The following is a 27,702-nucleotide window of genomic DNA, read 5'->3' as shown; positions in this document are numbered from 1 at the left end:
GAGTAAAAGCAAATTCATAGAAATTGATGTTGATGAATGTGGTTTGAGAAGATACAATGAGGATAAAAAATTTTGATAATAGAATGGATATATGTAGTTTATGGTGAAAATTCAAGGAATCAACAACATATATTAATTTCTATGTATGTGGTTTATGGATGTATGTGCTCATTATTTGTTTATTTTTTATTAAATGCTAGTATATGGTTTTTTAATTAATTATAAACTTGTAGAATGTTAAATAATTTATTATTTATCTATTCATAAATTAGTAGTGATGTCCTAATAAATGTTGAGTAATTTATTGATTTGTGTATAAATTATATTTGATTTTAATAGATATTTTAATAAAAAAAATTAATTCGGTCTATTCGATCTAGATCGAGAATGGATCGGAAAAAATCATTTTGAATTAGATTGAATCGAACCTAATAACATCTAGTCCTTGGTGGGAAGGTTAGAAAAGTTGTTGTTCAAATATGGTTCGAATTTACATCAATATATACTCCTAGTAATAAATTTAGTATTAATTTATTTTTGTCCCTTAACATTATATATTACGTGTAAGATTGTTTCAACTTAATTTTTGTTAGGAGCATGAATGTATTATAATAATTAAGGAAATAAACCATTTTGTCAAGTAATATACAAGAGATTTTGGAATTAAGAAAATGAAGTCTAAAACATTGCCACATGAACATGTGAGAAGATAACATGGTTCAACTATGAGATATGATAGACATTCATATATTATAAATGCGAATATCAATATCATGCTGAATTAAAAATATTATGAAATATTTGTAATAAGTGGATAAAGTAAATATCTACATCCATATATTAGTTTTAGGAGTATGTACAGTTTGATTTAAACTGGGATCCGAATTATATGTTTGGTTTAGACCACATTGAATTTGACTCAAAACTATTCAATCTTCAATCCTAAAAATCTGGGATAAAAAATGTTTGTTCAAACCAATTTGAATTCAATCTACTCCTGACTATGTTAAACTATAAGAGAATTAAAAAAAAAAAGTAAAAACCATGTAACACACGTGATGTGCATTATGCAATAAAGACCTTAAAAATTTCACTTTTCCTCCCTTCACTCTGACTTCACTTCAACCAGCTATAGCACCAACACAGCTCTGCCTCTCTCATCTCGACTTTCCTCACAGTAGGTCAATAAACTCTTTAATGAACTTCAAGTTTCCCATTACTTTCGAACAAAGCCAAGGTTGCCTCACCGCACTGTGTCACTGCATGATAATGTGCATAAATGTCACTTTTATTATTTAGATTAAATGAATATTTGAGTCACTTATTGCCTAATTGAGGTGATTTTGCTTATTTTGATGCAGGTCTAGAGATAAGATTTAAAATCAGAAAAACAATGCAGCAAAACTAGTTTTGTACAAAGATAGCAACGGATACTTGACTAAGCCTTGGGCAAGGCTTACACCTTAGGTGCGACATCGGATGTAAATTTTCCAAAATCTGTCAAAACAAAAAAGAAATAAGAAAAAATAGGAAAATAATTAACAAGAAGTCTTTTAAACATGGAAAGAGGCTGAGATCAACAAAGAAAAAAACCCTTAGTTGTCCACAACTTCACCCTTTAAATAGAAGAAGAAAAAGAGAGTCGCGACAACAAGAAAAACACATAGCAGACTTCGTCTTCCTCAACCATATTTTTTGCGATTTCTTCAATTGATTTTAATTAAACTTTCTGGTGCATCAAGCTCAACATGAGTAATTAAACATTATTAATTTTCAATCAAAGATTTAATTGAAGTTAACAGGAATTATTTTCTAATGTATATTGCTTGAATGAGTAAAGAAATATACACACCATGAATTCACCAATCAGGAAAGTCTATGATTGAGCAAACAGAATATTCAAATTAATTACAGCCTAATTTAAGGGATACTAATAATATTCAAATGTGTAGTAAATTATCACAAAATCTTCTGAATGTGCAAGATATAAGGCAATGTATATATGTTCTGATAGGCCCACTCAAGAAGGTGCTCTGGTAGAGACACCAATCTTGAGACATGTCTTGAAGTTGATAACATGAAAGTGGTTTGGTTAACGCATTTACTAACTAATCGACAGATGAAACATGAGACATGTGAAGGGTGTCATTTGGTACTAGTTCCCAAATAAAGTGAGAGTCTAGACCAAGATGCTTCATGCGAGAATATAAAATTTGGTTGAAACATAAATATGTTGCACTAATGTTGTCACAATAAATAGTTGGTGGAGAGTTGACAGAGATGCTAAGTTCATCGAGAAGAGAGCGTACACACTTAAGTTCGGTAGCAGCAGAAGCAATTGCTCTATATTTAGCTTTGGTAGATGAACAGGCAATAAAACATTACTTCTTGGAACTCCAAAAAAATAGGGATAGGGCCAAGGAAGACAACATAAGCCCTCGTAGAGATACGATCACCAGGATCACTAGCCCAATCTACATCATACAAGGCACGAAGGGATAAGGAACTATGCTGTTGCAGTTGAATACCATATGATTTTGTACCATTAAGATACCAATTGAGATGTTTAATTGTGCCCCAGTGTTGAGTTGTGGGGGAATGCATGAATTGAGATAACTTATTAACAGCGAAAACAATATCATGGCGACTTAAAAGGAGGTATTGCAAGCTGCCCATAGTTTGGCAGTAAAGTGTCCCATCAGCAGGTGGAGAGCCATCGGTAAGCTTTAGTGACGAGGAGGTGGCCACTGGCATGGGAATAGGTTTGCAATGTTCCATATTGTTGTTGCGCCCGGACCGAGAAGAAAAAAAAAAAAAATAGCCACGTCGGCAGCCACGTCAGCAGGCCAGGTCAGCAGTTCCGGCCAACCGGGACCTGCCACGTGGCAAAATCACATCGTTCAAAAAAGGGCCACGTTGGCGATCCGCGTGGGCGCGATCGGACGGCCCAGATCAAACGTGCGATCAGACGGCCCAAATTTAAACGCACGGACGACCCAGATTCAATCAAAAACGGACGGCCCAGATTAAAACAAAATGGACGGCTGAGATCAAAAGGCAAGGGGTTATAAATAGAACCCCCACACCAGACCACAAACCCTAGCCGCCTGCTGCTCGCCGGAGAAGACGAACCAGAAGCCGGCCGCCGCTACCCGCCGCCGCACCGGAGGAACTTCCGACCACCGATCGAGGTAAATTTCGTACCCCGACTCGTTTTTCCACGCTGATTCCTCCTGTGGCCAAATCGGAGCCAAAATCCCGGCCAAACGGCCGGAATGCACGGTCGAAGCCCAGCGGCGCCGCCGCGCCCTTCTCGGTTTTTGCCTCCGATGAGGCCCTTCCCGGCCTCCGTTTAATGCAATTTTTATATCACCGTGATCACCACTCTTTTCTCTACAGGTTGACCGGAGCCGAATCACCAAAACACGAACCTCGCCGGAGAGCCGCCGCACCCGAGAGCGCCACCGCCGGTAAGCTCCATTTTTCCGTGATTTTTTGGCCCCCCGAGGGCCCTAGGGTTGTTTTCTCGCAGGGACCGATGCGAGTGTGGCCGAATTCGGCCGGAAACGGCCGAAAATAGCCAACCCGTGGCGAATCGCCGCAGGAGCACGGCGGAGCCGCCGTGCCGGAGTTGCGATTAGGGTCGAAAGGGGCCCTGGGCCTAATTTGGGATTTTTTTGGAATACGTGTAGGTACCAGTAGTGCGTTTCAATTCCCCAAGGAAAATTCAGGGAAAATTAGGGACAGCCTGCAAGCGCACTGTGAAGCCGTGTTCGGACCCCGAAACGAGTAAGGACCCCTCACCTTATTTCCTATCACGGTTTTAAAGTTCAATAAATGATAAAACGGTATTTCATGAATCAACGAATGTGTGAAATTTCTTAAGGTCGCTAATGGAGCCCGAGTCTAGTGTGTTTGTCGGTTAATTGTTATTTGGCCTGTTTTACTGTTTTAAACGTAGCATGAGGTTCGATGTTTTCATTTTATAGTTTCGTGTGCATGTTTTACTGTTTTATTGATTATGGATTAAATGACCGGGATATTGATGCTGTATGTTGTCTGCTTAGCATAAATTATCGTTTTGCTTGCTTAATGATGCTGACTGAGGAAAAAGAGAATGAACAATTATGTAAATGGATAATGGTATAATGTGGTCAGCCTGACTAGATATCCTGGGAGATGGTGGATGGACCGGGTCCGTAGGGAACCCTACCGGGATTGTGGTCTCCCATACCGGACGAGGTATGGAGATCTTATGTGTTTTGGCGCCCATACCGGACGGGGTATGGGGACGGCCCTGGAATTTGATTTCAAGTGTTAAGGATTAACGGGTAGCGGGACCCCTATGGATCCCCATGGATACTAGTGGGCTGGTAAATGAGGAAAATATGTTGTGTAATGATTGAATTACGAAAGGCTTGATAAGTATTATGTTATACAGTTTATATATGATTTCATGATGATGATGATGTTATTGTTTTCGTATATTGTTTTATGAATTTCACCGAGGCAAGTAAATGGTAAAGGTTTTATTTATCGATAAAAGGATTTGTTGTAAATTATGCTCCATTGGTCGTTTTGTGTTTTCTACCCACCTTTACCTTAGTGACGGTGAGATATCGTGATGTTTTTACTGGGCTAGTGTAGCTCATTCCTTATTTAATCATTTCAGATCAAGAGGACATCGTTCCCGAGCCGATTCCGTAGGAGGACGACGAAGGGGACGCCTAAAGACTCCATAGTCACATTCGTAGTTTTTACTTTCAAGTTTCTCCTTTAGGTAGTTTGATCTTTTATATTTTGTGAGCACGTTTCGGTTTCAGTGTAAGGGATGTTATTCAAATTTTGACCTCGCTTCCGCATTTGATATTTTTGAATATAAAATTCCATTTTAAATTTTCGGGGCTGTTACAATTGTATTTGGCAATAATAGCCAGGAGACATTTTTGTTGATTGAGGCGGAGGTCCCTTACACAAAAATCAACCTCAATCCCATGAAAATAGGATAAAGTACCAAATCCTTGATGGAAAAACGAGATCCCAACTGATCAATAAATTTTTAAACAACCACATTATCACTACCTGTAAGGATCAGATCATCTACATACACCAAGAGATACATAACAGTCTCCCATTACGATAAATAAAGAGTGAGGTATCGAACTTAGAGTTAAGAAAGCCAACCTGAAGAAGAAAGTGCCACAATTTGTTGTACCAAGCATGAGGAGCTTGTTCAAGACCATATATTACTTTATTGAGCTTACACACATAGTTGGCATATTGAGAATCAATGAATCCGATCGGTTGGGACACATAGACATCTTCATTCAACTAACTCTGAATAAAGGCATTATTAATGTCTAATTGATGAAGAGACCAACCAGAGAGAATGACTAAAGAAAAAAGGGCACAAATTGTGGTGGGTTTTGCCATGGGGCTAAAAGTGTCATGGTAATTAATTACAGGGCATTGATGGAAGCCCTTTACTATTAGTCTAGCCTTGTAATGATCTATTGTACCGTCAATTTTTTTAAATGAAATACCCATTTAGAGCCAACTATATTATGAGATTCGTCAAGAGGAACCAAGTCCCAAATACGATTACGAAGAAGTGTATCAAACTCTTCGGATATTGTAACATGCCAACGAGGGTGTTTAAGAGCCTGAGTGTGAAACTGGGGTTTAAAGTCATCTAAGGAGGTAGTAATGTGAAGGATGTACTTTTGATTTTGTTTGAAGATGTTATTCTTGGATCTGGTGACCATTGGGTGAGTGGAGGTGGAAAGGTGTTGAGCAAGTGGATCACTACAAGAGATATTGTGTTAGCTACTAGTAGGTGATGAGCAAACCGACAGTGGTCTAATGGAATGGATGTTCGGTTGGGGTATAGGAGACTCAGAGAAGTCGTGGTTGGTGGTATGGATTGACTTACTCAGTGAAGTAGGTATCATGGGACTTGGTGGGGGAGGTATTGACAAGAGATGACCCGATACAAAGGCCCTTTTGGCCACTTCAGGCGGTACTATTTCCGATGAGTTACTACTTAAGTCAATATCACCACTACATGAGGAAGAAGATTGAAATAGAAACTCAGACTCAACAAATACAACATGTTAAGAAACATAGATTTTTTTAAGATGAACGATCATAATATAATAAGGCACTTTTAATAAGTGAGTAGCCAAGAAATACATATGGATGATAGCGAGACTCTAACTTGTGGGATGTGTAATGATGTAACCAGGGATAACAAAGGCAATTGAACACACAAAAATTTAAGAAATTTGGAGGAGTTTGAAAGAGACACTCAAAGGATAATCTCATTGAGAGGTTTTGTTTAGGCATATGATTGATGAAATATGCAGCTATAGCAAAGGCAAATGGCCATAATGAGGAGGGGATAGAAACGTGATGAAGTAACATTAAACCAGTTTCAACAATGTGATTGTGTTTGCATTCAGAGAAACCATTATGCTCAGGTGTGTGAGGTGGGGTTGTTAGGTGAGAAATATCATGAATTCAAAGAAAAGCTTTGAAAGCCAGATATTTCCCACCGTTGTCGGTGTAGAGTGTGATAATAGGTTAGACAAAACATTTTTCAATGAGAGATTTGAAGTATTTGAATGCAGAAAAGACATCAGATTTATATTTAAGTGGGTATAACCAAATATATTTGGAGTAATGATAAAAAAAAAATTATATAATATTTATAGACATCACATGACATGACTGGAGAGGTCACATCTGAGAACACTAAGAAGAGAATGAGATGTAAGGGATAAATCAAGAAAAAAGTAATTTATGACTTTTATTACAGAGACAAACATTACAATAAAAAGTAGTTGATTGACTAGTAGAAAAAAACACAAATAGGTACGATGATAAATGAAATATAACTCCTGTTAGATAGATGACCTAAATGACTATGCCACAGAGAAAGGGACTCATGAGATATAGAAAACACCATTAGCGATTCCGACACATCCAAAGATGATGATCAACTATAAATGTTTCCTTTAAGTGGTCTTTGATGGATGATGGCCGCCCGTGCAAGGGTGTCCTGCACCTGAAAGTGTGTTGTGGTAAAAAAATAATAACATTGTTAGTTGTACATAACTGGAAAATATATAATAAATTTTTATTCATCGAAGGTACACATAGGGCATCCAAAAATTTTAAGGGGGATGAGTGATAGAGAGGGAAGAGAGAGCTTGTGTGGGTAATTTTCAAGCCTGTGCCGTTGCCAACTACAACATCATTTGTTCCCTCATATAGAGAGTGCAGTGAGAGGTTGACAAGATCTATTGTCACATGATGGGGGCACCTGAGTCAAGAATCCATTCGGATGATGTCAGGGAAGAGGTGGCAGTGTTGGCTTGAGGAGAAGCAGAGCCTTATTTATTTTGCCTCCAAGGTGCTATTGAATTAGTTCAGAAAACATGTTTAAAAGTATAGTACCATTTAACATGATGGCCTTGTTAGTAACATAATTGGTAACACCCAAGATACGAATAAAAACCCCGATGATTAGGTGAATGTTGTGGTCGTGGGGCTCATGCCTAGGAGGGGTGAAGAAAGTTGGATTGTGGTAAACCCATGGGACCGTTATGCATTTTGTTAGATGATGCAGACTTTGTAGCTACATGAGCAATGGCTGGAAAGATTATTTGGGTACCCTTTACAACAGCAAGGTGTGCTTCGCAGTTGAGGAGTCTTTCGTACAATTCTTCAAAGGAGATTAATGTCTCTCAAGTGTGAATAACATTGACAAGTTCTTTATAATCTCATCAAGTCTATTGAGAATTTTTATGATGAGATCCTTAATATTAATAGGACCATTCATCATTACGAGTTCATCATTCTTGGTCTTGATGTTTTGCATAAATTCAGTGATCATTTGAGAGCCTTTGACTGGGCAATTGGGTTATATGACACAGGTTGGGTGGGTTTTCGTATGTGCGAATGAGGATCAACCAAACATCTTGAGACATCCAAGAAGTTGTAATAAATAGAATTAAGGTTGGAGACAGTGAGCCAATGATGGCATTCAAAATGAGTTGATTTTTTTGGATCCATGTATGATGCACGAGGTTGACAGTGGCGACACCATTAATTGTGATGGTGTTCTCGAGGCATGGATTTATAGCGTCAAAAAACCAGAATAGGTCATAGTGAGTGAGGAGAGTTGTGAACTGAAGGCACCATGAGAGATAATTGGACACAACAAACTTCAATGGCGCTTGCGCAACAACATTGAAGGAGATGATTGGATACTGACTAGCTGGAGTGCCGGTGGCGGTGACTAGTTAAACTAGAATGGGAGCGTCTGTGGATGGAATGGAGGAGGAAACATGCACTGGGGAGGATTGTGAGTCTATGATGGCAATAACACTAAGTTGACATGGGAGGGAAAAAGAGAAAGGAGAAAAAAAATTGCTTCTTTCTGGTGTGGGCATGAGCCAATGGCTCTGATACCATAACAAGAATTATTTTCTGATGTATATTGCTTGAATGAGTTCAAAAATATATACATCATGAATTCACCAATCAGGAAAGCTTATGATTGAGGAAGCAGAATATTCAAATTAACTGCAGCCTAATTTAAGGGATATTAATAATATTCAAATATGTAGCAAATATTCAATGTCACAAAATATTCTAAATGTGCAAGATATAAGGAAATGTGTATATATTTTGATAGAAATTTCAATATAAGGGCTGTGAGATCTAATTACTTTACTTTTATTCTTTCTTAATTTCAATATTTATTTATTATTCTGTGCATAAGAATATTGTAGTTTGCTATTCATTGCAATAGGGTCCATTGTGTGTTTAGCATAATAGTGTAACGATTTGCTTTCTCTGTTGAGAAATGAACAATATTTTACACATGTAACCTAATAAATCTATAGAGAAATAAGCAAAACATAAAATTCAATCATTCCCTATACAAATTTACAAATTATGACGCTTATAAAATTCTTTACATTGTATCACTATAATATAATTAAATTGACTTTAAAATGTGAACTCTTACTATCACTAAGATTTCTTCAAAGTCTTCATTCAACTTTGAACTTGCTCTTAATCTAGACTAATCTGCATTAGGGGTGTGAATTTTGGTAAACTGCACGGACTCAGTAGAGAAAAGAGGTAATGCCTATAATAAAGACATGTACACAGTCAATCACCAAATCTTCTAAATCAGTTTATTTAGTAAACCTTCAAAATTCCTTATTTCAGCATTATAAGTGAGAGTATAAATAGTTCCATAAATAGCATAATTCAGTATTCAGTAGATATTAATTCATTATTTCAGTATCGTAAACCTTACTCATGACTTCATATTTCTTCTTATTAGTTTATATCTTATTAAAAATAGTTTCACCGCGAGATACTATTTCTGCTGGTATCAACGAGGGCAGTAAAGATCCCTTCTACCATGTGAATACGTTATAGTTCAGTTCATAATTCATAATTTGCAGTACACAGTATACAATTTATAATTTTTATCACTTCACTACATCTGGTTAAAGCCGTATCCACGGGTAGGGTTCACCACAGTACAAACACTCACCCTTTGATGATACCAGTTAAACTAATTTTCATGTCTTTTAAATATTCATTATTATTTTATAGATTAATTTCATCGCTCTAACGCATCTACTTACAAAACCTAACTACTTATATATCTCCACATATAAGAAGTATATGTTATTATACATATTCCTACAAATTTTAACTTTCATAACTATTCAACTATCAATCAATATACCTATATACATGCACATCCTTATATAAATAGTTTTATACAAGCACATATACACAACAAATACACATATAGCTTTACATATATATATATACATAACCTTCTTAGTTTACTAGAATTTATAGGCTAATTCCTATAACCACAACACTTATACATTCTTACCTATATACGCTACACCCATACATAGACTCATACATAATTTATTTACATTAATTCACGAATCATTCATTTGTACATATTCTAATGCTCATATATTCATTATGTGTACACAAAAATCATGTTTATATAGGTTTACACATATCACATCATACACATAAACTCACTTTTACACATTTAAATATATATATATTCATGAAGCGCTCACATACGGTAACATACATACACATGATAAGTTTATTGAAAACACATTAGAAAACTTAAACAATTTATAAAATCTATAAATAATTTATTTTAAAGAAAATAAAATTTTATACATACATGAGTGTCTCTGAATGAGATTAATCTAATCCCTTACCTACAATTGAGTCAGAAAAAGTGTCAGAATCCTTATTGGCTTAGGTCTACACTCTCTTCTAAATCTTCACTACTACTTGGTTAATTTTCTCATTTACAAATACATAACACACATATTAAATGACAAGAGATTTTTAGAAATGAACCTAATAAAAAAAAACTAGTTTTATTTTGGGCACGTGATCCCGTTCACTGGAGTCGCCACGTGCCACCACCCTTGTGCTCCCAGTTCACCACGTGTCGCCACCAGAGTGCCACCCACCGCCTCATGCGCAACTGCTGGAACCAGCACATGACACCAGAACCAGTCATGAATTGCTGCGTTTCGGCTGAAGATCACCACAGAACCACTCGCGCATCCAAATCGAGCCGGAACACACCACAGATCGCAAAATCACACCTGGGCGCTGCACGGGTCTCTTTCTCCCATCGCACATTGTTGCGCTATTCCTTTTTTGACTTTTCATTTTTGGCACAGACAGACTAGGCTCTCAAATTTGGCATCTAGTTCCGCGCATCGGACAACTTTTTTCGCCGTACGCCTATCTTCTTCTCTGATTTATTTTCTCTCTCTACATGCCGCTCTCTTTCTCTCTCTATGTACAAATCTCTCATTCTTTATGCTCAGAATCTCATCCTTCAATGGCTCCTTCTCTATTTTTATAGTTGGAGAGAGGAGGGCCCTATATCATCCTTCATCCTTTTTTTTCAATAGAGGGAAAAAGTGTACATGCCACTTCTTTCTCTTCTTCCTCGACCAGAGGCATCTGCCTCTGGTCAATTTTTTTTTTCTTCTTCCCCAAAACGACGTCGTTTGCCTCCCCCATCATTCTTTTATTATTTTTTTTACACTTAACCCATCTTGGGCTAGAGTGTTACAAATAGTATATCACTATTCGAGATTTCTGAATCCGTAATTGTTCAGGATATCCTCATAACTAGTTGTAAATTAGTATCCACATTAAAAATATATATAATCTAATCTATATGAACCACATAGTTGAGTTTGTTCATTTACATTAGAACGATTTATTGAGAATTAGTAATAATTATTTTTGCATCAATGATTAACTTTGCATATTGAAACAAATATTATTTCTTTGACTAGAAATCTATTTATAAATGATTCTTATTTTAAGGAAATGAATTTATAATTTAAATATGGAAGCGAATAATAATGTTAGGGTTTACATTCCTTACACATTAAATTGAATTGATCAATAGGACTACGAGAATGTTCCTTCTATGTGGTTCATAAAAAACAAACAGTAATTAAAGAAAAACGACTAAATAGGTATTTTAGAGCAACCTTCACTAGCACTTGAAGGAGTCCAGGAGGTGGACTATTCACAACCGTTTTACTAATTGGGATCTGAATCTTGGTCTTCTTGATATAAAATGGTTAATGAAAGGGTGAACCACAATAGTCCAGTAAGAATATCAGACTAATCACTAATATGGAAAATTGAAGGTTGGTAAAAATCAGAAAATAACTAATGGAGCCTTGCTTTAAGTAAATACATTTAACTTTAAAACTTTTTATTCAATACTTACCATTACGATTTTTTCCAAAATTAACTTATGAAGACAATTAACTAATGACATTTCAATTTCATGTATAGGATCAGAAATCCTTCCTTTTTAACCTATTTATTGGGACTCTTGAGGGTTTATAAGGATATATCTCTACTCGTGAACCCAGTATTAAGATTTGACAATTAACTTGACTGTTCCCACACCCCGTCCAATAATGGGCGCCAAAAATATCATCGCCTCGATACTCTGTCCGATATGAGAGTGAATTATATCTATCAAAACTCTTATAGTGTGGGACTTCTCAGCCCCGTTCGACTGAGGTGATGTTCACGGTAGGGTTCCTTATGTACCGGGTCCATCCACTATTTTCCAAGATGCCTAGTAAGTTTTCATTTATTTAGACTCTCATCATCCAGACAACCACTAAAGTATATCAACATCTCAGTTCATATTCATAGATTAATTCAAATGGTACTTAAACAAGCGATATAGTTTAACATAACTGAATAACCAATAACTAGAATACCAAATAAACAATGCATAAGGAATCAAATAACCAAATAACTGAAAAGAATATAAAAAATCATCAATTCAATTATGCACAGTATAATAGTAAGCAAATATAGGAAATACAGAAAAATAAATAGGGAATCAGGACAAATGTGAACTAACCAGTTCTGACTCCACTAATAACCTATAATATTTTTAGGGTTCTTCTATTTTTTTTACAAAATACACAATTATCGATTATTAATTCTCAATTTACCATAACCAAGAATAGGGTGAGGGATCCTCACCAAGATTAGTATTTCGAAACGCCGTACTATCTACTACGCCTCTTAACAAGTCCCAAATTTCTTGAATTTTTTCTGCAGAAATCTAAAATACTCGTCACCTACCTAAAGATACCCCAAAAACCTAAAATTGGTGTTTAAAACCCTTTTTGACCCATTTTAGGGTTTTATCGCGGTGTCATCACCGTGTTTCGAAGCCGGCTTTGTTGCCCACAGTGGTGATTCACCTCGATCTGGCTAGTTTTGGCCAATTTTAATCGTTTCTGGCCGGTTTTACACGTATCCCTGTGGAAAAATACATTAGGGACCTCTGTTGGTCAAAAAATCACAAAAACACTAAACCTACCGGCAGGGGGTCTTTGGTTGCGGTAGCTCTGCCGATTCTCCTTCGCGGCTGGGGTTTCTTCTTTGGGTAATCTGCACAGAAAGGGATGGTGAACATAATGGTCAAAAAATTATGTGAAACAGAAAATGGGAAGGGGCTCATTGGAGGAGTTTAGGGTTTCGGCCGTGGCGGCTCCGATGGGCTTTACCCGCAGTTTTCAGCTCACCCGCCATCCCTTTTGCTCCGATATGACTACAGGGAGACTTAAAATCGAATATCCGAGCGGGTAAGGGAGAACTTTACCCTTTTTGCCAGTTGGTAGTGGCTCTGGTGCAGCGGCGGCCGAGGGTCAGTCTCCTTTTCTGACAAGAACAGGTGCGGCTAGGGTTAAGGTTCTCCTACGACGCGATGTTTATATACTTATCTCACGTCAATTTGGGTCACCCATTCGCGTCGACGTGGACCGAAGAGAGCCTTCCGATTGTTGCTTATTTAGGCCGATTAAGTGGGCGAATTTAGGCTATTCATCGCGATTGATTTCGTTCGTCCGATCGCACCTAAGGAGGAAATACATTTGAGCTGTTCACGCGTGTGTAATTGAATCTAGGCTGTCGGATCTCTAGGCACGCGAATCACTTACGTGGCCTCTTGTATGACAACAATGTCAGTGTGTTTTGCCACGTGACATGCTCTGGTTCACCATGGCTGCTGACTAGGTCGTTCCACGTGGCCGACTTTCTCTTGTCTGTATTTTGACCGCCTGTTTCTAATTTTTCTTTCAAAAACACCATATGAACTCAAAATTTCACCCCTCTTTCCCAAAATTGCTTTTAATTTCGTTCTTAACCTATTTTTCTCAAATAATTTAATAAAATAAAATAAAATTAATATTTTTAATTATTTTTATAAATACAAAAATGGATTCCGGGCTAAATTACGAGCCCGGGTATTACAACTCTCCCCCCTTAAAAAAATTTTATCCCTCAAATTTGTCACTCTCTCACTTAGTCAAACTGTAAGGGATATTAGGCTCTGAAGTTTGATTCTAGCTCCTATGTGGCCTCTTTCTGTGTGTGATTTCACCATAGACCTTAATGAAGGGAATTTCTCTATTACGAGGTACTCTACTCTTTCGGTTTATAATACCTATTAATACCTCCTCATACGATAGATCCTCATAGAGTGAGAGGGGCTCGTAGGCCAGGATGTGTGAAGAGTCCGGATTGTACTTGCATAACATGAACACATAAAATATATTATAAAATCTGGAGAGTTCTGGAGGCAGTGCCAGTCTGTAGGCAGTTGTACCAATCTTATCTAAGATTTCAAATGACCCAATGAACTGGGGATTTAATTTTTTCTTCTTGCCAAACCTACTGATTCCCTTGAAAGAGATGACTTTAAGAAACATCTGATAACTTTTCTCAAATTTCAAATCTCTTCTCCGGGTGTCTACATAACTCTTCTACTTACTCTGAGTCGTTTAGATGTTCTTTCTGATTTTAACTATCCTGGCTGTAGTATCCTCTACAAGATATGGGTCGAAAATTTTTTTATCACCCATCTCTTTCCAACAGATCGGCGACCTACAAGGGCGGCCATAAAATGACTTATACGTGACCATGCCGATATTTGCTTGGTAGTTATTATTGTAGGCAAATTCTAATAAAAGTAAGTGATAATCCTAATGACCCCCAAAGTCAAGAACACAAGTTCGGAGCATATTCTCTAGTGTGTGAATTGTTTTTTCTGATTGTCCATTAGTTTGAGGGTAGAATGCGGTGTTAAGGGACAGTTTCATCGCCATGGCTTGCTGAAAACTAGACCAAAACTGAGAAATAAACTTGGAGTCTCTGTCGGGTACCACTATCACTAGAACTCCATGTAACCTGACTATATCTCGGATATATATTCTCATTACCTTATCTAAGGGGTCGATCGTCTTGATAATAAATAAGTGAGAAGGCTTGGTGAGCTGGTCGATAATTACCCAAATAACATCATGTTCTGAGCATGCCTTAGGCAACCCTATCACAAAATCCATTGTGATATGTTCCCCCTTCTACTCCGGGATGGGTAATGGCTGAGGTAGCCAGCTTAGAAATTGATGTTTTGCCTTAACCTATTGACATACCAGACACTTTGTGACAAAGTGGGTATCTTTATTTTCATCCCACTCCACCAAAACTAGGGTCGCATACTTTGATACATTTTAATACTTTCGGCATGTATGGCGAACTTTGAGATATGAGCCTCTGTCATGATGTTCCTTTTTAGTTCACTGTCATCTGAAACATACACCCTATCCTGAAACTAGAGTAACCTATCTGCAAAAACTCGAAATTCTGGATTTACTCCCTGTTCTACATCCTTCTTAAGAGCTGTTATGGTAGAATCGGTTAATTGAGATTCCTTTATTCTCTAGATCAATTCAGGTTGAACAGTCAGGTTGGTCAAGTATGTAACTCTCTTCAAGTCCTGAAGTCGAATATGTTGTGCAGCTCCTATTACCCTACATCAAAAACTATTAAGTGAGCTAACATACTTGCACTTTTTCTGCTGAGTGCGTCAGCTACCACATTGTCCTTACCTGAGTGATACAAAATATTACAATCGTATTACTTGAGGAGTTATATCCAATGCCTCTGACACATGTTGAGATCATTCTAAGTAAATATATGCTTCAAGCTCTTATGGTTAGTATAAATCTCAAAAGTCTCCCCATACATGTAGTGGCACTAGGTCTTCAAGGCATATATAATGATGGCAAGTTCTAAGTCGTGGGTAGGATAAATTTTCTCATAACTTTTCAACTGTCTGGACCCATAAGTTATGATCTTCTTATGCTGCATTAGAATACAACCTAACCGTAGGTAGGAGACATTACTATACACTGTATATCCACCTGTCTCACTTAGTAAAGTCAACACGAGTACAATAGTCAACCATTTCTTGAGTTTTGTAAAACTTTTTTCACAATTATCGTTATATTCAAACTTTACGTTCTTCTTTGTGAGTCGTATCAAAGAAGCGGCTAGACTAGAAAATTCTTTTCCAAATATGCGGTAATAACTTGTCATTCCCAGAAAGCTATGAATCTCATTAACCGAAGTCAATTTCTCCCAACCAAGTACTATCTCAAATTTTTTGGGGTTTACTGATCCTCCATCATTTGATATGATATACCCTAGCAAGGTAGTCTGCTCGAGTCAAAACCCACACTTACTCAATTTTGCATACAGTTTATTCTCCCTAAGAATCTGCAAAACCTGAGTCAGGTGGTGAACGTGTTTCTCACTGCTCTTTGAATAGACTAGTATATCATCGATAAACACAATGATAAACTGATCTACGAATTTTCTGAAAATCGTATTCATAAAGTCTATAAAAATGGCTAGTGCATTGGTTAGTACAAATAACATGACCAGTAACTTATAATGTCTGTACCTAGTTCTGAAGGCTGTATTGGGAATATCCTCTGCCCTGATCTTTACCTAATGGTAATTCGAACGCAAGTCTATTTTGGAGAAGACCTGAGTCCCCTAGAACTGGTCAAAAAGGTCATCAATTCTAGAGAAAGGGTACTTGTTTTTTATCGTGACTCTATTCAATCCCCTATAGTCAATACATAATCTTAATGTCATGTATCATTTATTTGCAAATATGACTCCAGCACCCCAATGAGACATACTATGTCAGATGAGCCCACTATCCTACAATTCATTGATATGTCTCCTCAGCTTTTCTATCTCAACATGAATTATACAGCAAAGAACAACCGAGATAGGCTGGGTGCAAGACTGAAGATCTATGATAAACTCTACTTCTTTGTCCACTGGTAGTCCGGATAGTTCATCAGAAAATACATTCGAAAAGTCTCAGATTATCAAGATATCTTGAATACAAACTTCTTTCTTATGTTTACCTAATGTAGAAAAAACAATCGAGTTAAAGCACTATATAATGAGAAAATTGTCATGAGAGAATAATATTTAAAATTTTTTATTAACTTGTAAATGACTCTTCGTTAGGAGGGTTGAATACAAGTTTCTTGTAAAAATAATCTATGGTGGCGGATACACCGCTAGCCAGTTCATTCCCATAATTACATTCAAATCCTCTGTATCAATCTCTATCAAGTTCATACCCAGTTTCCTATCTGCTATGTCTATGATATAAGTTTTATATATAACCTCCCCTAGTAGTTTTGTACTTCCAAGAGTGGATACAAATATCACAGAATCAAGTCTCTCAGGTAATACACTTAAATGTTATGTAAAAGTATGTGAGACAAACGAATGTGAAGCACTAGTATCAATAAAAACATATGCGAGGTAATTACAGATAGTGTACGTATCTTATATTACGTTCGAGTTGGCTTCAGCATCCTGTTGAGTGAGGTTGTAAACTCTGTCTTTGAGAGAAGGCCTGGTCAGGTTCTGATTTCGCGAGCACTCTCTCGCGTAGTGTTGGGCACTCCTACATATGCGACAAGTATTGTTGAGATGATAGCGAGGTCAGTCATCATGTTCCTTACCACAATGCTGGCAAGTCGTGCCGCATCTTATTACCGGAGCCTGAGGAGGAGCCTGAGTCATTGGTTTAGCCCTTTTATTCTATTGAACTGGTACAATGGGTGCTGGTCTGCGCTGTGAAACTAAGGGTTTGGGATTTTCCACTATTGGAGGAAAGATGTGAAGGTTCCTTTTCACTAGCTGTGTCTTGGCCAGAACGACCGAGTAGGTGCTGAGCTCAAATACGTAGAGTTGCTGTCTGATCTCGAGATGGAGGCCCCACTCGAACTTCTTTGTCTTTCTACCTTCATCCATCATACTCTCAGAGGAATACCAACTAGATTTTAAGAATCTTTGGACATACTCTGATACAGTCATATCACCTTGGACTAGGTGTGTAAACTTTATTTCATTCAAATGCTGGAGGTGCTCTGGGAGGCACTCTGTATTGAAGGCCATGTGGAACTATTTCTAAGTGACTGAAATGGGTAGGGTGGCCTGTTTAAGCTGCCATCAGGGACTTGCCTCTCCCATGAGCATGTAGGTGGTAAGTACGACCTTCTGTTCAAGAACCACTCCAAGATTTGCGAAAGTCTTCTCTGTCTCAACTACCCAATACTCGGCCTCTTCGAAAAAGGATGCCCTTGAAAAGGTAGATGGATTTAGTCTTTTATACCTTTTAATGTAGTTTAGGTCCATCATTGATGGAACTATGTCCCGTGGAAGAGGGACTAGATTGTGCTGGGAAGGGACCGGATGGTCCAATGGTAATGCCAGATGAAACAATAAAGGCACTGGATTATATTATGGTGGTGTTGGATGATGCAATGGAGGCACTAGATTGTATTATGGTGGTGCTAGATGATACGGTGGAGGAACAGGGTTGTACTAGGGTGGCTCCAGATCTTCTCGCTGCAAGGGTGGCTCAAACTGTGGCAGTGGGAGAGGGTCAGACAGCTCACTCCTTTCCTCCTGGGCTTGCTGGACAGAGATGACTTGCTCTAACATCTAAAAAAGTTTATCAACATCCTCTCGAAGCAAACCATTCCGAGTTGCTCGATTTAGTGGGGGTCTTCATCTCGTCATATCTTTGTACCTACATTTCACAAGAAAGAGTTGAGTAATAGTTTGTATTTGATTTTTGTAAGTCTTTGTGTAAGAATGATTCCGAGGAACACAACTCTGATACCAACTGTAGAGGACTGGAACCTTAAAGGAAATGAATTTATAATTTAAATGCGGAAGCAAATAACAATGTTAGGGTTTATATTCTTTACACATTAAATTAAATTACTTAATAGAGCTACGAGAATGTCCCTTCTACGTGGTTCATAAAAGACAAACAGTAATTGAAGAAAAACGAATAAATAAGTATCCTAGGGCAACCTTCACTAGCACTTAAAGGGAGTCTGATATGTGAACTACTCATAACCTTCTTGTTGATCGGGATTTGAATCTTGGTTTTTTTGATCTAAATTTGTTAATGAAAGGGTGAGATACACTAATCTAGTAAGAATATCATACTAATCACTGATACGAAAAATTGAAGATTGGTTAAAAAAAGAAAACAACTAATGTAGCCCTTGTCGAATAAAAATTTTTATTCGACACTTACCGTTACAGTTTTTTCTAAAATCAATTTATGAAGATAATTAACCAAATGACATTTTAATTTCATACATTGGATCAGCAATCCTTCATTTTTAACCTATTTACTAGGACCTCTAGGGGTCCATAGGGATATCCCTCTACTCGTGAACCCAGTTTCAAGATTTGACAATTAAGCCGGACGTTCCCATACCCCATTCGGTAATGGGCGCCAAAAACACTACCACCTAGATACCATGTCCGGTATGAGGGTAAATTATATCTCCCAAAATCCTTTCGGTATGAGATTTCTCAGGCCCATCCAACTGAGGTAATGTTCACGGTAAGGTTCTTTATGTACCGGATCCGTCCACCATTTTCTAGGATACCCAGTAAGCTTTCATTTATCTAGACTCTCATTATCCAAACGACCACTAAAGTATATCAACATCTCAGTTCATATTCACATATTAATTTAAATGATACTTAAACAAGCGGTATAATTTAGCATAACTAGATAACCAACAATTAGAATACCGAATAAACAATGCAAAAGGAATCAAATAACCATATAACTGAAAAGAACATAAAAAAACTATTAATTTAATTACGCACAGTGTAATAGTAAACAAATATAGGAAGTACAGGAAAATAAATAAGGAATCAGGACAAATGTGAACTAATCGGTTGCGACTCCATTAATGATTTTTAATATTTTTAGGGTTCTTATAATTTTTTCAGAAAACACACAATTATCGATTATTAATCTTTAATTTACTATAATCAAGAATATAGTGAGGGATCCTTACTCGGATTAGTATTTCAAAACACTGTGTTATCTATTACGCCTCCTAACGGGTCCTAGGTTTCCTGAATTTTTTCTGCAAGAATTCAAAATACTCGTCACGTACATAAAAATACCCCAAAATCGATGTTGAAAACCCTTTTCGGCCCATTTTAGGGTTCTAACACGGCGGTGCCAGTGTGCTCCTAGGCTGGCTCCACTGCTGTTCGCCTCACCCTGGCCGGTTTTAGCTTATTTTGACCAATTTTTGTCGATTTTACACGTATCCCTGTGAAAAAATACGTTAAAATCATAAAAAACTAAACTTACCGGTGGGGGGTCTTCGGGTGCGGCGATTCCATTGGTTCTCCTTCACGGCTAAGATTTCTTTTTCAGTTAACTTACACAGAAAGGGACGGTGAACACAATGGTCAAAAAATTATGTGAAACGGAAAATGAGAAGGGACTCATCGGAGGGGTCTTAAAGTTTCGGTCGAGCGGCTCTGCCGGGCTTTGCCCATAATTTTTAGCTCACTTGTCATCCCTTTGGCTCCAATATGGCCACAGGGAGACTCAGAATCGATTTCCGAGCAGGTAAGGAAGAGTTTTACTCTTTTTAGTGGTCGGCGATTGTTCTGGTGTGGCGGCAGTTTGAGGTCGGTCTCCTTCTTCGGCGGCTGGTCCTTCTTCTTCGGCAAAGGCAGGTGCAACTAAGGTTAGGATTCTCCTACGACGCGATGTTTATATACTTATCCCGCGTTGATATGGACTATCCATTCACATCGACATGGAGCGAGGAGAGCTGTCTGATTGTTGCATATTTAGACCAATTGCGTGGGCAAATCTGAGTTGTTCATCTTGATTAATCTCGTACGTCTGATCGCGCATAAAGATAAAATGTATCTGAGCCGTTCACACACGCAGAATTGAATCTGGACCGTCAGATCACTGGGCATGCGAATCACCTATGTGGCCTCCCACGTAGCACCGATGTTAGTATGTTTTGCCACGCGGCGTGCTCTGGTTCACCGTGGCTACTGACTGGGCTGTCTCACATGACTAATTTTTTTTTTTATATTTTGACCCCTGTTTCTAATTTTTCTTTTAAAAACATCCCCCAAACTCAAACTTTCACCCATCTTCCTCAAAAAATTTTTTTAATTTCGTCCATAACCTATTTTTCTCAAATAATTTAATAAAATTAAATTGAAATAATATTTTTTATTATTTTTATAAATACAAAAATTGATTATGGGCCAAATTCCAGACCCAATTATTATAAAAAATATCATCTTTTTACTTTTATTTAATTGTTAGTCATAAAAAAAAACATTAAGACTCAATTCCCTATTGATTTGTATTCACTGCTACTACAATATTATTTTGTTGTTTGAATAGAAATTTATTTTTGGTATATTCAACACCCATCACTGCATATATCTCTTCTCCAGCTATAGCAGTAGTGCAACACTAGACGTACGACACCAGACATCCAGATGTTGAGTACCTTGTCTCCTGCATGCCTACATTGCCTCAGGCACCTCGTCTCTGAGTTGTAGTAGAAGTGCAGCACCACACGTATGCCACTAGGCATCGAGACACAGAGCAACTTACCTCCTTCACGCCTCCGTTCCCTTGGCCACCCGTCTTTGACAAACCGATCTACATGCATAAAAGAATAATCAGAAAAGAGTCAATTAGATATACAAATTCTTAGTCAACTTTCTCCACTTTTCTCATAATCTTCCTTAGCATTTTTTGTTGTTTTTCTCTTTTTATCATATGTTATTTTCATCTCTAGAAATACCCAATACTTTTGTTGAATATTCTCCACAAGAATGAAGGTGTTGGCACTAAGTTTCCATAATGAGTTATAGCTTATAAGAGATCTATTTAAATATAATTAAAATACATTAGACTTAATAGAATACTAATATTTGTAAATAATATAATTTTAAATAATACAATGATAGATTTAAATCTTTTACTGTAAAATTAACTAAAGATGTTTTTGAAAAAAAAATTTATTATGTAAATTCAATATTTTTTAAAATGTAATTCTATCTAATTATTCATGTAAATGATTATGTAATCATTAACTCTATTTTTTTTTTAGATAAGATTATGTGCCTATTAAATTTAAACAGGTAGAATTTGAATTATGTTATGACAGCCTTCGGGCTTAGTTATAATCATGCGGTGAATAATTAATAAACTTATGACCGGGCTTATTTAATTAAAGCTTTTTGAGCCTAGTTATAACCTTGCAGTAAATATTTACTTTAACATATAAATTAATTGAAGACAATTTAGAAAAATATAAAGGTTAAAGATGTAATTGTAAAAGGATTAAAAAATAGGTTAAATACAAAATAAGGCCCCCACTAATATTCTTGTTTTCCTGTTTAATCCCGTTAAACTATTTTTTAATCTATTTAAATTCTTATAGTTTTTTTTTTGAAAAATATAAGTAAGTTTATTCAATTAATATATGTTAATCAACCGTTAACATTAACGTCGTGTGTCATCTAAAGTGACATAATATTTAGGTAATTTATCATTTTTTTTTTAAAAAAAAAAATTATTTAATTATAAAAATAAGGCTACTTATTTGTAGATTGGAAAGTTTATCTCTGGAAAGATCGCAGCTTTTAATCTTATAATGGAAGAGAAGGTGACACCAGCATGAAATGAGAGACAATGGGCCATTTTTCATGAAAATTTTTCCTCTCTATTAATTTTCTCTAATGATATTTAATCTCGTTGATGAAACACGTGACATGTATATATGTAATCATAAACAAGTGATTATATTAGTAAAGTTAATTATGTAACCATAAATTTAAAATTACATAGAGATAAACTAAGTTAAATTATAATTATGTTATATAAGGGTAAAATTTAAAATATTATTATCTACTTAGGTTTTATCTATTTAAAGTTAAAAATAATATTGAAATTTTAATAACGTAAAAGCTTTAACTTAAAAAATATAATATTAAGATATTCTTATCTATTTAAAGTTTAGAATTTCCATGATATTAAAATTTTAGATTGAACATATAAATTTTATAAAGATAAAATTTAAAATATCATAATCTATTCATACTTTGGATTACAAATATATTATTATTAAAATATTATCATCTTAAAGTTTAGTATTAAATTTTTTAATTAAAAATTTGCATTATTTAAAAATAAAATTTATAATATTATTATTTATTTAGAAAATATTTTATATCTGAATTATTTGATATATATTTGATTTTTTAATTCAATTTAAATAGAAATAACTTTACATACTTATTAATCATTTATATAATAAATATCTTAATAAATTTATAACTAGAGATAAAAATCTCATATTTATATATATATATATATATATATATATAGATAGAGAGAGAGAGAGAGAGATTGTCTTTTTGTGTGTAGAAGAAGGTGAAAAAAAAAATGTCCAGTGTGGATACTATTTTTGAAAAAGAATTAATCTTTTTAATCTAATGTTATACTAGACAACACGTAAAATTAACTATAATAATTAATTAGCGTATGTTTAAAATTAGAGAGATTCATTTATATTTTTTTTTTTAAATATAAATGGTTAAATAAATTAAAAAATAATATAAAAGCCTAAATAAAAATAAAAAAAAAAAGGAAAATAGTATACGAGCTTTTGTTTTTATTTAACCCCATAAAAAATAAAATTGAAAGATGAATGAAATATAAGAAATTGTTTTTGTAATTTAAAATTAATAAAACAGAGTCTCTCTCACCACCAAAGACAAACTTGGGTTTAGGCCTTAATGTTCATCATTTTGGAAATTCGTTTGACGTACGAAATTAGACAAGCTTAATTAATATATTGTTTTGTTATAACATTAATTTAAAATATTTAATTTATAAAAAGATGCATTCAAAGGTCAGAAAAATAAAAAAAGAATGAAAATGTTGTGAATGATACGACAAGGAAATTAAAGCCAAATCAATAAAAAGAAGAGAAAAATTACACAACAAAAAATCACATGCATGAGTACATACACAACAAATTAAAACCCATTAACGATATATTAATGTTCTTTTTAAAAATAAAAATAAAAATAAAAATAAAAATACCCAGCAACCAAACACGGTCATAGCAGATGATGAATAATTAATAGGTTATCTTCCCTTGGACCTCAAGCTGTACCATCTGCTGCAACACACAAATAAGCTTGATGATGATGATGATGATGATGATAACCAATATATATAAATAAAGGTGACTATATAATTATGTATAATGGAGAAAAGGGTCCTACATATGATTTGACAAGTAAGGAGTAAAGGAGACAAGGCATGGACCCAGATGGTGAAAAACACAAATTGCATGCGTTTGGTTGATTACATGTTGGATTTTATTTTGTTTGAGCCATCCGGGATGTCTAGCCCACCACTACCATCATTGGACCATCATCAGATTCAACCTCACCTAACTCTTGTACCTCACTAGTACGTACAACAAGAAAACGTTACCCAACATACACACACACACACACACACACACACGTATTAGCATCATCTCATATACACTTCTTAAATACATTCAAAATGATTTTTGAATTTTTTCTAGTAAAAACTTCATATGTTTATTAATTATATGACATTCATGGTGTTGTTGTCTGGTTCAATGATTAGATGGTCAATCTTGGAATATTTAAATGCACCTAGCTAGCTTGTTGTTATAATAAAAAATATATAACCTAATTGAATACATATATATAGACACACGTTAATTAATGATGAGATTAGAAGAAAATTGTTGATTATGACAGACCTGGAGGTTGAAGAAGAGAGACAGTATCAGCGGAGAGAAGTTGGATGTCATTGGATTTATGAGACTTGCCTTCAAGCTCTGGGTGGATCTTCCTCTTCAGCATCCTCTTCATCATCTACACCCAATAAACAAAAATATCTCTTATTTCCGTTATTATGTAATATATATATTCACCATTCTCGCACAGCCATTTGTATATTATTATCTATTAATTAAGACCATAATTTGGTTCAAGTCTTTTCAATTCCCCTTTTTCTTTAACTTTTCAAAGTCCTTAATTCTCTCACGATGATAACAAATCATTACACGTTAAAAGAGATTATTAAATCACTGAGACTTAAAGATATAGAATTAACTTTTTACAAAATAATTTATGAAAGAAACACTATTGGAATAAATTAATAACATATAGTCGTGTATATGTAATTTGAAAGAAAAGACATGCATATAAGTACGTAGACAAAAAGATAGAGGTAAAGGAAGGGTATAAAATCAGCTCACTTGTTGAATTTTCTTGATGGGACGTGAATCGTCTCCAACATGAGGAATCAGTTTCTTAGCGAAGGACAGTCCATTCTTGGTTCGAATACACGCTTTCTTCGTCACCTCGAACTCATCACCACCTTCAACCTTCTTCTCCATATCATCAGAATCCGCCATGAACAGCTCTGCAAGTGTTGTTCTTCTCTTCTGTACTGCTTGTTCAATCTCTGTCGTCACATGCACAATTGCTCCTAATTCAACGCTCATGATTAACTCATCACCTTTTCTCAACCTTTCTTCATCATCCATATTCGATCTACCTTCGTCGAATGTCCTCAAAATTAATGGGTTTACTTCTTCATCTTCAACCTTTCTGCTTTTGTTGTCTTCTTCTTCGTCTTCGTTGTTGTCGTCGTCGCTGATGGAAAATTGGTCTGCATCTTCATCATCATCATCTTCGGCGGGATGAGTATTTTCTCCTTCATTGTAATCCTCATCAAGTTCTTCTTCTTCGTCGCTCCCTAAAAAGAAATGTTGTTTTTGTTTGTGGGTATTTTTCAAGGGATCAAAACCAAAGGTGCCAATTGTCAGAATGCCATCTTTCCAGCCTTCAAGCACATCGACAAAGGCTACTTGTTCTAGTAAGGCTTGTGTATTGTTGTCAATGGCGATTGATTCAGTCTTCTTCACATTTTTAGCAAGCCCATCTGTCCAAAACAGAAATAAAATAATCTTAGATGAGAGCAGACTAATGCAAAACAGAGTAGTGATAATAATAGGCCTTTCATATAATGAATATATTCATTATATGCATGATCAAATACCATTCTATTTTAATAATGAATAATATATGGGACTTACCGTAAATCCCATTCAACCCAAATAGAAGAAAAAAAAAACCTTTTTAATACTATATATGGAGTTGAAGTTAACAAAGTTCAAACCTTTGATCACGCTCTGATGCAGCCTCCTTTGAACCCAATTGAAGATCTATTGACAAACAAAAGGAAAAGCATTAAGTTTACGGGCGGAAGAAAATTTTTGAGAGAAATTGTGTAGATTATGATGCAAGTTTGTATGTAACCTTCATTTTGTGTGATAAGCCGAAGTTGTGTTTTGGGAAGGAGCAGATATTGGTACAGGAGGAAAATGGTAGGCAGTCAAAGATAAGTAAGTAGGGGAAAATGGAGATCTGAAGCGGGGACCAAAATGAGTGGAGTACTGAGATGGTGACACGTGTAAATGTGGAAATGTAGGACCCACAAAATAGGCCTGTCTTGTGGTTGCATGGCATGTTTCGTGGAGTCTCCATTTTGGGTCTGGTTGGCTTGATCGATATGTCGAAATTCTCCAAATCATCTGTACAGACACTTCATTCCTCTTTCTCTCTCTCTCTCTCTCTTCTTTCATGAACATGCAGTGAAAGATTATTATTTAACTAATCTTTCCCTTTTCATTGATTAATTGTTTTTTTTTTAAAAAAAAAAAATTAATAGGAATTTGCAAATCCTAAGTTAATTTCTACTTCACAGGTTTTCTCTATTGCTTCATGTATATTTGTTTGTAGTAATTTATATTGCATAGTCTATTATTATTATTATTAAGTACAGAAAGTATATATTTATGTTAGAAAAATTAATTTCTTAAGCATGTACAATCATAAATAAAGTAAAAACATAAAAAAAAAAAACAACACAATATTTTATGTGATTCGACAGTATACCTATATTTACAGACAAGACTAACAAAAAAAGTATTCTATTATAATAAAAAAAGAGTACAACATTTTTAAGTTAGCAAACTTATATATAGGGAGGCTTTTAGGATTTTTTTATATCCCAAAAATACACATAATATTAATTTTTATGATAATTATAAAAATATCATCATTATTAAAATATCAAAATTTAAGCCATATCAACAAAGCTTCCTCTTGGCTTGAATTCTCTTCAACATCAAAAGAAATGATCTTCTTATCGTTATGTTTTGCCATGATGCCTAGTCGAGGGCACTAGTGAGTATTACATACTCCAACTAAGTCTAGGCAATGCCTAAACTTGTTAATTGGGATTACCTTGGTCATCATATCCGCGAGATTCTCCTGTGTAGAGACGTTCTGCACAACTATAATACCCTGTGATACAATGTTCCGGATGAAGTGATATATGACATTAATATATTTTGTTTGCTCATGGTACATCGAGTTCTTAGTGAAATGTATGACGCTTTGACTATCATAAAACACTGTCAACTTTTTATGTGTTAACTTAAGATCACTCACCAAACCTTACAGCCAAATAGCATCTTTTACTACTTCTTTTAGAGCCATATATTGAGCCTCTGTGGTAGACAAGGCTATTATAGCTTACAATGGTACCTTCCAGATGATAACACTTTTAGATAGAGTAAACAGATAATCTGTCATATATCTCCTCTTATCCAAATCCCTTACAAAGTCTGAATCCATATAGCTTACAATTGAGTCATTCATCTTAGGTTTGTCAAACATTATACCTATGTCTACTGTTCCCTTTAAGTACTTTAAAATTCATTTAACTATTTGCCAATGTTATTTTCCAAG

At 35.6% G+C, this 27,702-nt stretch overlaps 1 protein-coding gene across 2 annotated transcripts; it reads right to left on the bottom strand.

The window, feature by feature from the left end:
• Positions 1 to 23,792: 23,792 nt before the first annotated feature.
• LOC110808391 (protein TILLER ANGLE CONTROL 1) lies at positions 23,793 to 26,302 on the bottom strand. Of its 2 annotated transcripts, none has more exons than XM_022033880.2 (5): positions 26,206 to 26,302; positions 26,066 to 26,111; positions 25,140 to 25,828; positions 24,639 to 24,753; positions 23,793 to 24,017 (listed from the first exon to the last, which is right to left on the bottom strand). In XM_022033880.2, exons 1-5 carry the CDS (start codon positions 26,209 to 26,211, stop codon positions 24,001 to 24,003), a joined length of 873 nt encoding a protein of 290 aa, XP_021889572.1. In that variant the 5' UTR covers positions 26,212 to 26,302; the 3' UTR covers positions 23,793 to 24,000. The 2 variants fall into 2 exon arrangements, with proteins under 2 accessions (XP_021889572.1, XP_021889574.1); XM_022033882.2 differs by having other exon boundaries at positions 23,793 to 24,014.
• Positions 26,303 to 27,702: the final 1,400 nt, after the last annotated feature.

The sequence above is a fragment of the Carica papaya genome, chromosome 5, assembly GCF_054855325.1.
Source record: "Carica papaya isolate Zhongbai chromosome 5, ASM5485532v1, whole genome shotgun sequence".
Lineage (NCBI taxonomy): Eukaryota > Viridiplantae > Streptophyta > Magnoliopsida > Brassicales > Caricaceae > Carica > Carica papaya.
The sequence above is the reverse complement of the archived record's forward strand: the minus strand, read 5'-3'. Positions and strand labels throughout refer to the sequence as shown.